A 15,480-nucleotide genomic window follows, 5' to 3' on the forward strand; every position below is an offset into this window, starting at 1 on the left:
ATTTCTTTCTATGGGTTGACCAATGAGACTGAATTTAATATGGCCTAAAGATGAAGTCATTTACTGTCACATCTGAAAAAATAGTAATTCTAGAATTAATAGTAAAGTGTATATTATGGTGTATCATTTTACTCATGGCCTCATATTACCCCAGTTACCCCTACAAGGTACCATTTATAAATCACTGTAGATATAAAATTAAAGTAGAAGGCTTATGGGCTTGGGTGATATGAGAGATTTGATTTGTTCATAGAAATAAAATTGTATTATAAAATTTATCATCCAATGTTTTCTAAATGTATAATGATTATAAAATAAAGTAAATCTAATTCGTTCGTTATTGAGTGGCGCCATAATTTTATTTATTTATTTTTGGGGTTGCGTTAATACAACCAATGGTTAAGTTCAACCATTGGTTGTATTAACTTGGGTAAAATTACTATTTGTGAAAATGAATATTATACTTGAATTAGATTAACGATATGATTGCAAATTTTGCTAGACTTTATTAGCAGTATTCTTACAGAAACAATTTAGTATGACATTTTATATATCTCGGTCAATTGTACGTTTTGTATTGAAATCTATTGAATAAGTTGAGACACACAAAAATTTTATCTATATTTTATAAACTAATAGTTATGAAAATCCAGTGTATTCTTATGTACTCTCTCAATTTTTTTTTTTTTTTTTTTTTTTTTTGATTGGTAAGCGAAAGAAATAATTTTTTATTCCTCAAATGTTTTCATTATTATTGAACTCTGGGTAGTGAACTTCTCTTGCTATTACGTTCAGTTATATTTAAAACTTGATTGAACATTCGTGTCCAGTTCAAGTCGACTGAAAAATAAAGGATAATTTATTGAATAGGATTTTATATCCCGTGAAAAAAATATAAATGACTTTCGAGTCCAAGTCCGAAGTGGTAGTCTTGAGTCCCTGGAAACATGTTATATAGTCAACAGGTAATCACACGATGTGAAAATGGGGATCAATAACATATAAACCAAGCCTTGTAAAATGAAAATAAATGGAACGAGCTACATATTCATGATATGTAGACATCATTAAATTAAGTTTAACCTTTAACTATAAAGATATCAAGAGACAATTGATTCATCTCTTTGGAGCTGAAGAAAGAATGTCTGTAAAAAAAAATATTGCAATTTCAAGAGGGGTCAAATTCTAAGGAAACCTTTAAATATGTCAATGAATAATATAATTAATGTTTCATTTTGCCTTCTTTTCTTTCACAATAAAGACATCAGAACATAATTAACAAGATATCTTGAAATACTATTATTTTTTAATCTTTTTTATAGTTATTGCTAAATTTGACAGTACAAAGTAATAATAAAATCTTACTTCAAGGAATTAGAGGAATAGAATTCAATTGGATTGAATGTTCCTCATCAAAGGGGAAACAACAGAGTAATATTAAAATGTCAAATGATTTTTATTCTAAATATGATTAATCGATTATATAAATATATATAAATTTTAATACATTAATTGTCAAAGTCTTTAAATTAAAAATACTAATTAAGTAATGATAAACAATTTTAAAAGAGTCTATTTGAAGAAATATTTTTTTTAAAACCAGGATATCATTTCAGGACTACTCGCCTTTAGACACTGTTTTGCAAAGTTCTTCAAATCTATTCTTCAAACACTGTCGTAACTCTTCTCGCTTTGAAAGAACATCAGGCACACTCTCTTGAAAATTTTTAATATCCTCTTCTGGAATGCCTTTGTCATGTTCATCATTATCTATGAGATCATCAAGAGATTCGTTCAAACTGAGTATGCTAAAATTAGGACTTAATAAAGAAAATGACTCAAGGAAGGGATCATCTATGGGACGTATTTGTGGACTAGGCTGAGGAGGACCATTCGAATGAAGATTTTTGGGTCTGTGATCAGAGGATATCTCCTCCTTTTTGTCTTCTCTACTATTAGTATTCCCACTCTGAACCTCACATAAATTAGGCTCTTCTTGAGATATGATTTCATGGACCTCTTCTTCTCCTTCTTGAGGAGCCTTGGATAATTCTTTAGAGCAGGAAGCCTCCTTATTTGCTTCTTCAATGTTATGTGCATTCTTATCATTTTCATCATTATTGGTTTGAGACCCTTGAGCCTCTGTGGCATTTTTTTTACTTTTTTTTTTCTTGGCTCTTCTTTTTGAGGATTTTGATTCTTTTTTGGGCTCCTCCTCTTCTATTTCTTTGCAAATTCGATCCAAGTCTGATATGCCTTTGTTCTTTTCATATGAATCCTCAAAGGCAGTTCTCATTATCGTTAATATTGTATATGATAAAACTCCAATAGATACCTTAGTTTCTCTGTATTTTTCCCAAATCCATTGTAAACGACGAAATAAAAGGAGTCCTATAACAAGAACGAGTGCATTTTGTCCTCCTATTAAATTAGATGCCGTTCGTCTTTCAACAGTTACTTTAGTATCAATCTCTGGATCTATAAGATACATTAAATGACGAACAAATTTTTCTGATTCGGCAATGTGAATATGAAAGTCATGTGTTACGGTAAGAAAATTCTTAAAATTGGCTAAATCTTTTTTAGCAAACGTCTTGTAATTAAAAGGAAATTCCGCATCTTTGCAGATTTCTATTGAATCAAATAGCCTGGGATTTCCATCAGTATTTTCTTTATCTTCAGGTTTTGTATCGTCCGCTTCTAAAAAAAATAGATAAAGTAAGGCTTTATAAATATTGATTTCACAGTTTTCACACATCATGTGCTGTGCCACAAAAGATGTAATGCCTCCAACCATAAGTGAATAAGGGATTTCCAAAACAGCTCTGCGCGATGGAGGTTCCATAATTTTCCATGCATCAGACCAAACCTGGAGTTTATTTGCATAATTCATGGCATTGGCGTCATGTAGCCCACATGGCGCCGCACCTTTCGTCTCATAGAGTACTTCTTCATAGATTCGAGGCATGCGTACACAAAAAAGATCTGCTATAGCTTTATTTCGCGTTAAATGCTTATGATCAATGTAGATCTCCTTATCTCCAATAACAAATGGAGTGAGACAAGCAAGAGGATCAGGATGATCTTGAAATTTGAAAAAATCTGGCCAATTAAGTTTAAGTTTATTCAAGTCTCTTAATAGTAACCCAAATGCTTTATAACAGAACACACATTTGAACAGTTCACCAAAAGTAGTTATAACATCATCCAACTTCACATTAAAACACACTTTGAGATCCTCCTTATCCATTGCTTCATATTTACCAAGGAATATTTCTCTCTCAACTCGAATATGATCATCTCCTCCAGGCTGAAAACGAGGAGGATTGACACAAGCAATGCAAGCATCTTGAGTTGTCATTGTCAAGCAGATGAATTCGTCAAATATGATGGGAATGCGACGCATTCTTCCTGTGCAATCGATCGATGCATTTCTTGGTACACTTTTGAGAAATTGTTGGGCATATGGGCAGAAACGAAAACGAGATATCTTACGAGGATAAACTGCGATAAGTCGGCCAGGATTCAAGGGACGATTCGACCCAGACATGTTGTCACTTCAAACCTGATTTGTCTCTATCAAAATATTTTTTTAATAGAAGGTTTCACTTTACCTGTTGAGAACTAGAGAGTATTATCTGGATATCCTGTCCGATCTAAGCTCTCACATCATATTATCAAAATGAAAAAGATACCTAATATTCATTAAAATTTACTTTGATTATAATATTATCTAATCAGTCCAATAATTGCTGTAAAGGTAATCAACACTTGACAATAAGAACAATATAACTTTTTTTCAAGTCTCTTGAGAAATCACTCGCTCGATAAAGAATAAAACACGATTAGTTAAGAAAATGTTTGTAATATATTTGGAGTAGATTGAATTAAGAACTTTTCATGACTACTAATGTTGAACTGGATAAATGGTTGTCAATGGAGAGAAAAAATAAGTATGAAGGATTCTATTTATTCCATGAGTAGAACTTAGCATCTTGTTAGTTATAGGTATACAAAAAAAATAATCATCTGTTTGAAAGTGTTGTATTTCATCATAAAAAAAGCCAGTTTCAACAGTAAACTAATTAATTATATAAACTTTAATGAGCAGCGATCGAGAAAATTTATTTTTTGACCACTTGAATAACGTCTTCATCGTGCATTGAATGAGCTAATCCAATACGTTGAGGTGAGTACTTGGTGCTTGTTCCCTAAATTAAAATGAATTCGTTAAAGAAAACGGCAAAATTGGGTAATGCATCTTACCCAAACTAATCCATATTTGAAAACGGCAGGTAGAGTTCGATGAATCGAATGGCATACGTGCTTGCAAGTTACTCCATTCCTCAAAATAATACTATCTTCGAAGTCTGGAGGCATTCCTGGTTTTTTTGTGTAAACGCGAATCAAATCAAGATGCTCCCAAAGGGAGTCCAATAAGTAATCCAAATTCAATTTCATTTCACAACTATTTGCAGGGGAAAGGATATATTTATAAGTACGGAGAATGTGATGTAAATCTTACCTAATAACAACGGAATGAGGCAATCTTGCAAGACGATTCACTTCTTCTAAAGATATCTGATCGATTTTATTATATACATACAGACAATTCATATAAATCCGATTCCCCAATATAACATCAATAAACTGATCTGCGTTACAGTCTTCTCTAAATAGAACCTCCGCATTAAAAATTTTATATTCATGAAGAATCATCTGACAAAGTTTCTCATCCATTTTAGTAAGAGTCAGTGTGGAATTAAAAGAAATCCCGCCGGCCTTTTTTTGCTTAAAGTATATATTAGGTTTGGATTCATTGAGTCGAATTCCCACGCTATGTAACTCCCTTTCCAACAAATCCTTATGGATGTCCTTCTTTGTGGCATCTAGAATCATGAGAACAAGGTCTGCAGTACGAGCTACAGCAATGACTTGTCGACCTCTTCCCTTTCCCTGAGCAGCTCCTTCGATGATTCCAGGCAAATCGAGTAATTGGATGTTGGCTCCTTTATAGTCAATAACACCGGGGATACAAGTCAGGGTTGTGAACTCGTAAGATGCTTGTGCACTCTCTGTTTTGGTGATGGTGCTGAGGAGTGTGGACTATAGAAAGATAATTCATTAAATCATTGAACCAATTCCTATCGCGGATATGGTGAAAAAAGTTTCCACAATCTTCATATTTTATTATTCTATCTCGAAAGCGAAAAGTAGAAATTAAATCATCGCAAACTTCTCATAATATACATTTGGAGTAAGAGAAGAAGGATATTGACTCTCGAGTTATTCAGACAAGTAGCACATTAGAGGACCTTGAACGTAGATGGAAGAGTTCGTATCTAATGGAGTGGATCAGGAGAGATATCATTTATAAGACAATACGAGTCGTATTAATTAGACTTTTTCTTGTATGAACCATCAATTATGATTATTCATTATGTTGAGCCTTCAAGGATGGCTTCCAAATTCCTATTTGTCCGAATAACTCAAAACGTCGTGATCCCTCTTTTACTGCAAATAATATTTGTTAATCCAAGTAATTTCCTTAATGTTAAATGATTGGGGGTGTATTGAATATCAACTTTGGGATGTGGATGTCTCCAAAGTCAAGAGAAAATATGACGATCAAGCGAAATTGTACACCATAGTTGATAATAACATTAATTCCTTACTTTTCCAACGGATGGAAACCCAATCATTGCCACTCGAGCATCTCCAGACTTCAGGACATCAAACCCCTCTCCTTTTTCACCCTTTTTCCCAGTGGGCTCCAGGAGTTGTGCACGATATTTCGCTAATTTGGCCTTCAAAGTCCCCAAATGATACTCCGTTGCTGCAAATTGAAATAATAATTGAGGTCAAATAGTAAAATCAAACTCCGAATTTCCCCTTTTCGTAAAATACCTTTGTTTTTTTGCGTCCGAGAGATTTCTCTCTCAATCTCGGAAATCTTATCCAGGATACCCATGATGACTATTCTACAGTACTATTAACAAAAAACGTTTCGCGATCAAATGTGTCAAAATAAGGACTACTACTAGTATTACTAATAAATGTACAAGAATGAGTCCGTCTTAATGGAAAATTATTAGCTAATATCACATGTTTTATAACCTTTGTACAATCTATAGTCGTCATTTCTTTTTCTTCTCTTGTACAAAAACCACCATCTCCTTCCACCAGAAATTAAAAAATAATAACACCGCACGTTTACTAGCCATAAATGCGCTGCATAAAGCTACATTTATTTTTATACACTGCATAATTATTCTCAAAAATTGCTTAAATTTATAGGAAATAGGTCATGAATCATAATTAATGAATATCTACAATTAAGTATAAGGTCGTGTGTTCTATTAGTACGTCAAAAAGAGTAAAATTTTGCATAAAAGTATGCGTATATAAGTCTCGTTGCCCGTTTTTTATGTTGGTAATGAAGAAGTATGATGTTGAATAGCATAAGGGCTTTTCATTGGACGAAATGCTTATCTGAAGTATCTTGATGACGTCATAGTATTAGACAATATGACGTCATACAGTATCAAAGATTACTCTTAAAATTTCCTAGTACGCTACTTTTCTAATTATTCCATCGGATCGATTTTATCTTGAAGGGTGGTGTGATTGGCATTATCAATTGAAGGGGAATGTCTGTGAATAGTGTGATCATTCTCTGCTCAACTGGACATCGGGTCACGGTCCAGGTGACTCCGAGCCAGACTCTTATGTCTGTTTTGGAGGAGGTCTGCTCAAAACGAGGGATTTCGGATCCCACTCAATTTGATCTGCAGCATCATGGAAAGGTTTTGGATCCCTCGAATAACATCCGATTCTCTAATTTACCAAACAAGGCCCAGTTGGAAATGGTGATATCTCCCAAAGGAGGAGATGCGGGGAGTGATGGAATCCATGTTCCCATTGTATTTCAATTGGAGGACGGAACGCGACTGCCTCCAACATCGGAAGTAACGACTCAATCCAAGATTTTGGAAGCTCTGTTCCTTGCAAGCATCAATGTGGATCCCTCCAAGGGGGAACCCGCAATTCTGTACATGCGGACGGAGATCGTGGGATGGGAAAATCTGCAAAATAGTTCATTAAGGTCCATTGGCATCACTACCAACGCCAGAGTTCTCATAAGGTTCTTCTACAAAAACACTTGTGCTCCAGGGATTGTCTCTTCAGGCGTCTGTTCCTCCAAAAAGGCAAAAAAAGATGACTCTGTCTTCACTAAAGTATTCAATTTCGTCAAGGACTCCACGACCTCTTCCCAATCCAGTACGACTGATTCTACATCACTAATGTCCAAAATGGGTCAGCTCCTACCTCAAAAATCGGAGGATTCAGATGAAAATAAAAGCAAGAAGAAAAAAGGGCCCTCTAGTACAGAAGCGATACTTGCCAAAATGAAGGCGAATCACGGGAGTCTAAGTCAAGAAGACCAACAACGTCCCGAACCCAAGACAAAGTCAAAAGAGGCAGAACTCCCACTACCGGATCCCATTATTCATTATCTGGATGAGCATGAAAATGTACTTGCCTTTGACTCAAGTGCTGCTCCTTCCACTATACAGTTTTCTAATATTGACGATGCTTTCTTTGAGCACGGAGTAAAAGATTTGAAAATCCTTCAACAATCTAATATGCGAGCAGTTAAACAGTATCAAGATGGTGAAGCACCTCTCATGACGTCTAAAATGAGGAAGGCTGAAGAAGAGGCAGAGAAACGAGAACTTCTCAACAAATATAAAAAGTCTGTCATTCGTGTGCAATTCCCTCATCCCAAGCGATATGTCCTTCAAATCGTTTGTCTAAGTGGAACTACAATCGGAGAATTAAAAGACAGAGTCAAAGAGTTTTTGAAGGATCCTACTATTGCATTTGATTTAATTATTACTCCACCAAAGAGAGTGTTAAAACCCGAGGAATCTTTCTTGGATGTCGGCCTTGTTCCAGCGTCATGTGTACACATAAGTTGCGAATCCAAGATTGAATTAAAGAAAGAAGTTTTGTCGAATTTATCCAATTATACGGGTGCAAATGCAGCATGCAAAGTTAACAAACGCCGCAAAAAGGAATCTGAACCATCAGAGGGCGCAATGGATCAAAGTACAGGAGAAGGGAGTTCGTCATCACCTTCGACGTCTCGAGTTCATACGAAAGAATCATTCGGAGGTGAGAGTTCAGAAGGTAAAGTCCCCAAGTGGTTCAAGTCAGGAAAACAATGAAGATGGATTCTTACGCTAGTTATTCACCCCACAAATATCATCATGTATATATATTATTATTAATTAAATGTTAACATATTTTCAAATCACAAAAATTTAATAGTTCAGAAATTTCTGCGTGTTTTTTAAATATATCTTATTTATTTACATTTAACACCTATTGCAATTGTATAATTATTTTTCTAGAAGGCAATCATAATATATAATTATAATAGTAATATAATATAAAGAATAAAATAATGAGAGAATCGGATTCACAGCCTTGAAGGTTTGGAAAAAGTTAACCTTCGATTACGATCATATCATAAAATACCGCTTGCCAACTTCATCAAACGTAGTTGGAGCAATCTTAAGAAACAACATATGCACGTAGAAAAATATGAATAAAATAATTAATGTTTGTCGTTTTTGTCTTCTAATTAACACACTGAGTAATAATCACTTAATAATTCGAATATTGAATAGTTCACCAGGATTGAAAAACATAGTATTTTCTTCTTTTTTATTTTTTGGAATAACATGAAAGATCGATAACTGAGCAACAGTAGCATAGAGGGGAGGGAGACATCCAAGAACAATTTTATCTATCTGGGTATGTGAGCTGAAATCCCCCCTTCCATAACTGGAGGCCCAAGAGAGGGTGCATAATGATAAGAGCGTATCTAAGAAAGAAGGAAATGATATAATTAATCATTCAAAAATATAATTTATATATAAAAAGTCATACCTTCGAATGATCTGGATTCTGGCTCCTTGGTAAAATATGAACTTGTCTGCTATGGTCCATTTGAAGCTCCCAATGTAAGGGATCATGGCCCAGTTCCTGAAAGTAGAGTGCAAATCATTTAGAAATGTACACCTTGTATATTTATGTTGACTCACTTTGAGTACATAGTCATGCAAGCGTTTAACCATGTCTGTCCAATGGCTTCTTTGACTTGATAATTTTTCATGCTCTTGAACGAGCTCCGTTTTGCGACATCGTATCCTCGTCACATCATCCTCCAATTGTTTAATTTGATCTATTTTCCTCTTCCTACAATTCCTTGCAGCCACTTTATTTTTACCTCGACGCCGAATATCCCGACACAGCGTCAACTGTTCCTCCGTTAATTCGTGTTTAGAGAGTAAATCGTTAAATTCATCCATAGGGAGATTAATTATATCTGCCACAGAAATGGGAAGTCCAAGAGTTAAAGCCTTCCGCTCATCTCGACTCATCCCAGAGAGGCCTGGAGACTGTTGTGGTTGTGGAGGCTGCTGGGATGCTGCATTGCTATTCTTTTTCTTGCGTTCCTTTCTTCGGGGTGGATTGGGTTGAAGTGGGGGTTGATGATGTATGAGTCCAGGAAGGGAATCAGGTATCATAGGATTGCTCGCTGAGGCGTAGGGATTAAGGGAAGTATCATGATAGTACTGTTGATATTGCTGATATTCAACAGCCGCACGAAAGGCAGGCTCATCCTTGATGTGTGGAGAGTAATATGGAGATAAGAATTCTGCTCCACTTGGGGGTATATATGGAGCTGCGATACCAGATGACCGGGATGCGGAAGTTGTGTCTGGGGCGGCTTCCGATGTATGAATTTTCGTCCATTCTTTGATAATTTTCTTTTTGCGATCACCATACGTATTTCCAACTCTGAAAGTAATAGAAATATGTAGTTATACTTATTTAAGTGGGTAGATATGGGATATATCAAGGAGCACTTTCTTTATTACTCACTAGATACCAGGGAAACCTAAAATAGGTGCATGCACAAAGTATTTTCCCACTAGATAGAAGAATTTTACTTGAAGCTTTAAATGGCTAGTAACTATTTAACATTTTCAATAAATATATTTTTTGATAAGAGGATAGGCATCAATGTCTTGTTAGTATTATTATATACATTTATCTTAAGCAAGTAATCATCTTCTAAAAATAATGTACTGATTAAATAATATGTTAAAAAATAATAGCTGCATTGCAAATAATATTTATGAAAAAAACAACCAAGAAACTGCCTAGCACACTTTTTACACTTTTAAAATAAGCATTATAATCTGAGATTTGAAATTCAATATTTTTTTCTTTGCATATGATTATTCAAATATATTTTTTCTGGGGTTTATAACTCAAGACCATTGTTACTACAACAATATTTGAGAAGCTTTTTTAGTCTTTTCTGGAAAAAAATAAAAATAGTAAATACAATATTTACACCATAGTCCATAAGAAAGCATATTTATTTACTTCTTTTTCATATTTCTTTCTATCCAGCAAAAATCACAATTTTTTTGTTATCTATCCCTTTTTATGAATATATATCCAAGGATTTATATTCATGAGAGCCCTAATATATGCATATAAATTGTATCATTCCACCCTCTTTCAGCGAAAGCATTAATGGATTGGGAGAGAGGGAAAGAAATAATAGAAATATTAAAGACATTAGATTAATACATAAAATACCATTATCATAAATTTAAATTACCTTGGGGATATACCATATTCACTATAAGGTTCTCCAAGGCCAGAGCTCACCACTTGATTCGGATCCATCCAATTAGCACTGTTTTCTGCAAGGAAATGAATAATATTATTGGTATATCATCATGATTGCAGTACAGACTAGGAAACATACAATGTAATTATCATGTATTAAAAAATATAAGTGTTGGTTTCGAGTTACAACACAGGACTTTTAGTAAGATTTTTTTATAAACACTACATTTGAAAAATTACTTTTAAGAAAAAGAGAAAATTTGACAAATTTTTAACCTTTTAGGGGCGTTTGGATGGGATATAGCCCCCAAATCCAGGAATGTTTGCCTTTTTGAGGGGGAAAACAGGGTTGATTTTTTTTCTAAAAAAAGAAAGGTCATTTTAGGGAACTAAGCCTCACCCCACCCCCCCCTTCCCAATAGTATTATCATGTGGACGCCTTTAACAAAGACAAAATTTTGAATAAATAATATTATTAATTTCTAGTTTGTGACAACATCAGAAATATTCGACAAAAAACGTTTTTTCTTAGACAAATTTGGGTATAATTTTAATATTTGTTATTAAACTTATAATAACTAACAATATATATAATGCTAAACCAATGTCTCTTAAATGTATAAACAAATATATAGGTAATACTTTCTGAAGGCCTGACACTCATTAATCAACAATCTGAACAACTAAATCTAGACATCACAAATAAAAACGAAATAATCCTAGCTTTTATAATCCTCCTGTAAGTATTCAAATATCTACGTAACAAAATACTCCTCAAATTAATATTCGTGACGTCGCCTGGTTATAATTAAAGAGACTAATAAGAAAAGAGGGACCAGATGGTTGACATAAAAAGTAAACAAAACTATGTTTATGAATTATGTTCAGGATTGACGTAACCTCGATCAAAAAATGTGGAATATAAATATCCTTCGTAGATTATTAGAATTATGTACTTTTGTTCTAAAATAACTTATAGAACTTTTTAGAGCATACTTATGACTAAAATACTAAGTACTATGGTTTAAATTAATCGTTTATGTTTCTAGTTAATTCTAAAGAAAAATACATAACCCTGTCTGAAACGTTGACTTCTATTAAATTACATTAGATAAATCGTAGTCAAAATAACAATTAACTCCACGAGAGATGAAATAGCGCAATTACAAAATTTTAGTCAAATCAGAATTAGAGATAAGAAAGAACATTCTTTTAGATATACATGACGCCTCTTTCCCATATAGTCTCTTTAATTATGATTAGTGTAGTATTGGTCCTTATTTAGTAATGAAGACTGCAGTCCCGTCTAGTTCAATTCTACATTTTAGGTCTAAAAACTTATAAAGTTTGGTCCTTGATGACGTCACTCAACATTATTTCTTCCTTGTTCAATCAGGAATGGTACTGAGAGATGAAGGACCGGCTCTTATACTGGACCGAACTAGGCCAACACAACACTAGTTATAATTATCGATTTTGGTGGAGTAATTGAACATTGAGCCAAGTCAAGCTTAAATTAAAAATATTTTTTCATTGAATTGATCAAATCAAAATTAAACAATTAAATGTGTTTGACTAAACCCCATTAAGGAAGATAATTTAACTATTAATGAAATAACGTATGTAGGTAATTTTAGTAAATATTTATTTGCGTTGTAGGAAATAATTTAAAAAAAGTTATATAATATTTATATAAACACCATATACTCCTAGTATAAAATAAATTAATTTAGGCTGTCATGTATAGATGTTATTAACATGTCAGCTACCATTAATGTTTCTTCTTTTCGACATAACTTCGATTATATTAATCTTTACTCAAATATTCCGAGTATTGATCCGAGTTCGATTAAAGTAGAGTTTTTCAAATAATATTATTATACTGTAATTTTCAGAAAATTGTCGACTTCAGTAAAGTCGATTTTTTAGAAGAGTTTTTTTTTCTTCTTTTGATTGATCCTCAAACCCTAACTTATAATATGCACTGATATTGGAATTTAAAATGTACAGAAAATCCCTATGGTCTGGATTTGTACTTTTTTTTTTTTTTTTTTTGTGGGTCAATTAGGGACTAGAAAAGTAAGAGACTTCTAGAAAAATACATGCTCCTTCACAACTAAAACAATTAATTTAGTATCTAGAGCACCGGTATCGGAATGAATTTGCAAGTGTGTGTGGAGGGGGGGGATAATTATATAATGATGACTTCCTCACGGGTTCCCGTAGGAATTTTTACAATTTTATAAGAAAAATACTAAATTAAAAAAAAAAAAATTAATATGTGTACCACTACATAAGATCAACCCTGTATAACGATGTAATAACATATTTTTACTAAATATTAGAGTCTGATATATATAACATAATAAAAACAAGGTATTAAAGGGATTGATTTTTGATAGACAGTATGGCATCAGCGTTGGAATATACTTGACAGTGGGGGCGACGGTAAAATTAAATTATATAATGATGCATCGTCTGGGGTGCCCGCAGGATTTTTTTTGTATGTTTGGAGGGAGGGGGTTAATTTTTGACGGAATATTTTTGTTTTTCTTCTAATTGCAAAATTTCAGACAAAAAACTTTTATAAACTATTTTACATTCTGGCATTAGAAATTATTCAAGCAAGACGGATTTTTTTATTGATATTAATACAAAAAGTCCTCAAAAGTTTTGGCACCATGGCCCCTAGGGGTTTGACGCCACTCTAGCAAGGCTTAAGTCCTTTTCACCGTTGATCCCAATTATTCTGTGGTACATTATAAAGTTTAAATAACCACAATTATATTATTCATAAATACATAATAACCATGTCGTTTTAGTAGATGAAAATGACAAGATAGGTTAAATGTATCGTTGGTAGTTAGAATCATCTATGTTGTAATGAAATAGTGTGTTTTAAAGCGAATAAATTAGAATTTGTACAGACACAGCAACTTACATACAACATAGGTATATATACCGATAGAAAACTTGGAACTTACACACTTAGAAAGAAAAAAGAATATAGCCTGCCATTCATTAAATAAAATTTAACAAAAAACTTTTAATTATTTTCTGATACATGGCCAATGTCAAATTCATTTATTATATTCGGCATCCATTGCCCTCACAGATGACGAAAAAAGAAATACAAGTATTGCAAATGAAGCTAGGGTCCATGGAAGCCCACTCCTCGTTGACAGATCTTTTTATAGTTTCAACGTTAGGGGGAAGGATACTACAGGCCCTAATCTCGATGTGCGGCGAGAAAGAAAAGTAGAAGGGATTGACATCCTGACTGTATGTTGGCCACATTCTCTGGTCCTAGAAAGCGATATTGTTAGCTAAAAAGGTCTGAGAAATTTTCAAAGTGTGAGCAGTGGCCCCATCTTGCTGAAAGATGACATTGTCATTGGGAAAATTTACATGGACCCAGGGGAGCAGTTTGGCCTTTAAAATGTTGATTTACATGGCTTATGTGAGCCTTTAACCCTCTGGAACACAAATCAGGGGCTCTACAATGCCGTTTGAGGCATTATTACGGAGCCATCCTTCCTCTATAGTCTCGTTGTGGTCTAGTCTCTTCTTAATATTGTAGATGGTCTTAAGAGCCATTCCCATCAGCCTGTCCACCTCTGTTGGAGCGAGACCCGCACGACGATGAGTTGATGCCCGAAGCCTTGAATCTCGCTGCTATCACATTGATGTCTGATTTAAAAAATTCAAAAAGAAGCTGTCTGGTTACCTATACAGACAGACAGTTCTAATTTCCTCACACAGAACTACTGAAATTGATTGAATACAAGTGTTTAAATTTCAATTTTCCACCCAGTATATATATATATACTCATTTTTTTAGGGGGGGGGGGAGCTCTAAGAACTTTTGCCTCCACAAAAAGGGCTAGCGACGCCCCTGGGATAGATCCTATATAAGCATTACAAAATATACAGAATCATGCTGCATTTTTGGGGGAAGCCTCTTTTTCTAGTGTTCCTATGTTTATTTTACGTTTTTTATGAAAAGTCATTCTGGAGATTTCCATGACGATGTTGAAAATAAAAGTGATGTCACATTTTTTTTTTTTTTTTTTTTTTTGTTGTATGTTCAAAATATAAGTAAGTGTGCTGCATGATCCCAAAAAAGAATCGCCATATTTTTTTTAAATGATGAAAATTTAAATATCATCACATTTCTGGGAAAATAAATAAATGCAGATTTGTACTGAAGCGTCGCTTGCTTGTGTTATACTATAATAATAATACTTATACAGACATCGTAGAAGATAGAAATATAACAGGTTTTTTTTACCTGTCGACCTGGTATTGGATTGGGCTAATTTTCTTCCTTTTCTTAATATATTTATTTCTTTTTCTTTTCCTTCTCAATATTATAACATGAATACTTATATTATATATATTTATTTTGCGCCAAAGTCCGCCGTCAATTTTGCGGCGTCGCGAAAAACATTCTTAATATTTTTTATTATGTGATAAGATGTTAATGTATATTCAGGAGTTGATATATTAAAAAAAAAGTAAGGGGAATTCTTAGGTAATTTCTAAGTTGTTGCTTGTATAAGCAAATTTTTAGACAAGTTACAATTGCCACGTCTGAGTACACACATTGTTTGATGACTATTTAATAATTTTGTTATTCATTGATAATATATATCATTGTAATTTGTTAAATGATGGGATCCTATATTTAGATCCAGGTCGTTTCGGTTCTAGTTTTAAAATTAGTTGATTAAATTGCATAATTTTTCGATTATTGGTGCA

General features: G+C 33.6%; 4 protein-coding genes and 1 long non-coding RNA gene across 6 annotated transcripts in view; 2 read left to right on the forward strand and 3 right to left on the reverse strand.

Annotated features, from left to right (window-relative positions):
* The window catches only part of LOC121118349 (uncharacterized), a 147,934-nt gene that overhangs the window by 111,834 nt on the left and 20,620 nt on the right, over positions 1–15,480 (forward strand). The gene's annotated exons all lie outside the window — the stretch shown is intronic.
* On the reverse strand, positions 1,433–3,661 carry LOC139906807 (gametogenetin-binding protein 2-like). The gene has a single exon (XM_071892188.1). It carries the CDS (start codon positions 3,548–3,550, stop codon positions 1,619–1,621), a length of 1,932 nt encoding a protein of 643 aa, XP_071748289.1. The 5' UTR covers positions 3,551–3,661; the 3' UTR covers positions 1,433–1,618.
* Positions 4,031–6,049, reverse strand: LOC121118310 (developmentally-regulated GTP-binding protein 2). The gene is made up of 5 exons (XM_040712889.2): positions 5,908–6,049; positions 5,676–5,836; positions 4,526–5,106; positions 4,267–4,468; positions 4,031–4,211 (listed from the first exon to the last, which is right to left on the reverse strand). The coding sequence occupies exons 1-5, from the start codon at positions 5,969–5,971 to the stop codon at positions 4,125–4,127; spliced, it is 1,095 nt and encodes a 364-aa protein (XP_040568823.1). The 5' UTR covers positions 5,972–6,049; the 3' UTR covers positions 4,031–4,124.
* On the forward strand, positions 6,205–8,385 carry LOC121118301 (tether containing UBX domain for GLUT4). Its single transcript, XM_040712880.2, has one exon. It carries the CDS (start codon positions 6,651–6,653, stop codon positions 8,229–8,231), a length of 1,581 nt encoding a protein of 526 aa, XP_040568814.1. The 5' UTR covers positions 6,205–6,650; the 3' UTR covers positions 8,232–8,385.
* Positions 8,353–15,480, reverse strand: part of LOC121118289 (uncharacterized) — a 38,442-nt gene continuing 31,314 nt past the window's right edge. For both annotated transcript variants that reach the window (XM_040712868.2, XM_040712859.2), the window contains 4 exons: positions 10,709–10,793; positions 9,114–9,873; positions 8,959–9,054; positions 8,353–8,893 (listed from right to left, as the gene is read on the reverse strand). In XM_040712868.2, the coding sequence (XP_040568802.1) occupies positions 8,816–8,893; positions 8,959–9,054; positions 9,114–9,873; positions 10,709–10,793 (1,019 nt within the window). In that variant the 3' untranslated portion in view covers positions 8,353–8,815. The remainder of the gene's footprint in view (positions 8,894–8,958; positions 9,055–9,113; positions 9,874–10,708; positions 10,794–15,480) is intronic.

The sequence above is a fragment of the Lepeophtheirus salmonis genome, chromosome 1 (assembly GCF_016086655.4).
Source record: "Lepeophtheirus salmonis chromosome 1, UVic_Lsal_1.4, whole genome shotgun sequence".
Classification (NCBI taxonomy): Eukaryota; Metazoa; Arthropoda; class Copepoda; order Siphonostomatoida; family Caligidae; genus Lepeophtheirus; species Lepeophtheirus salmonis.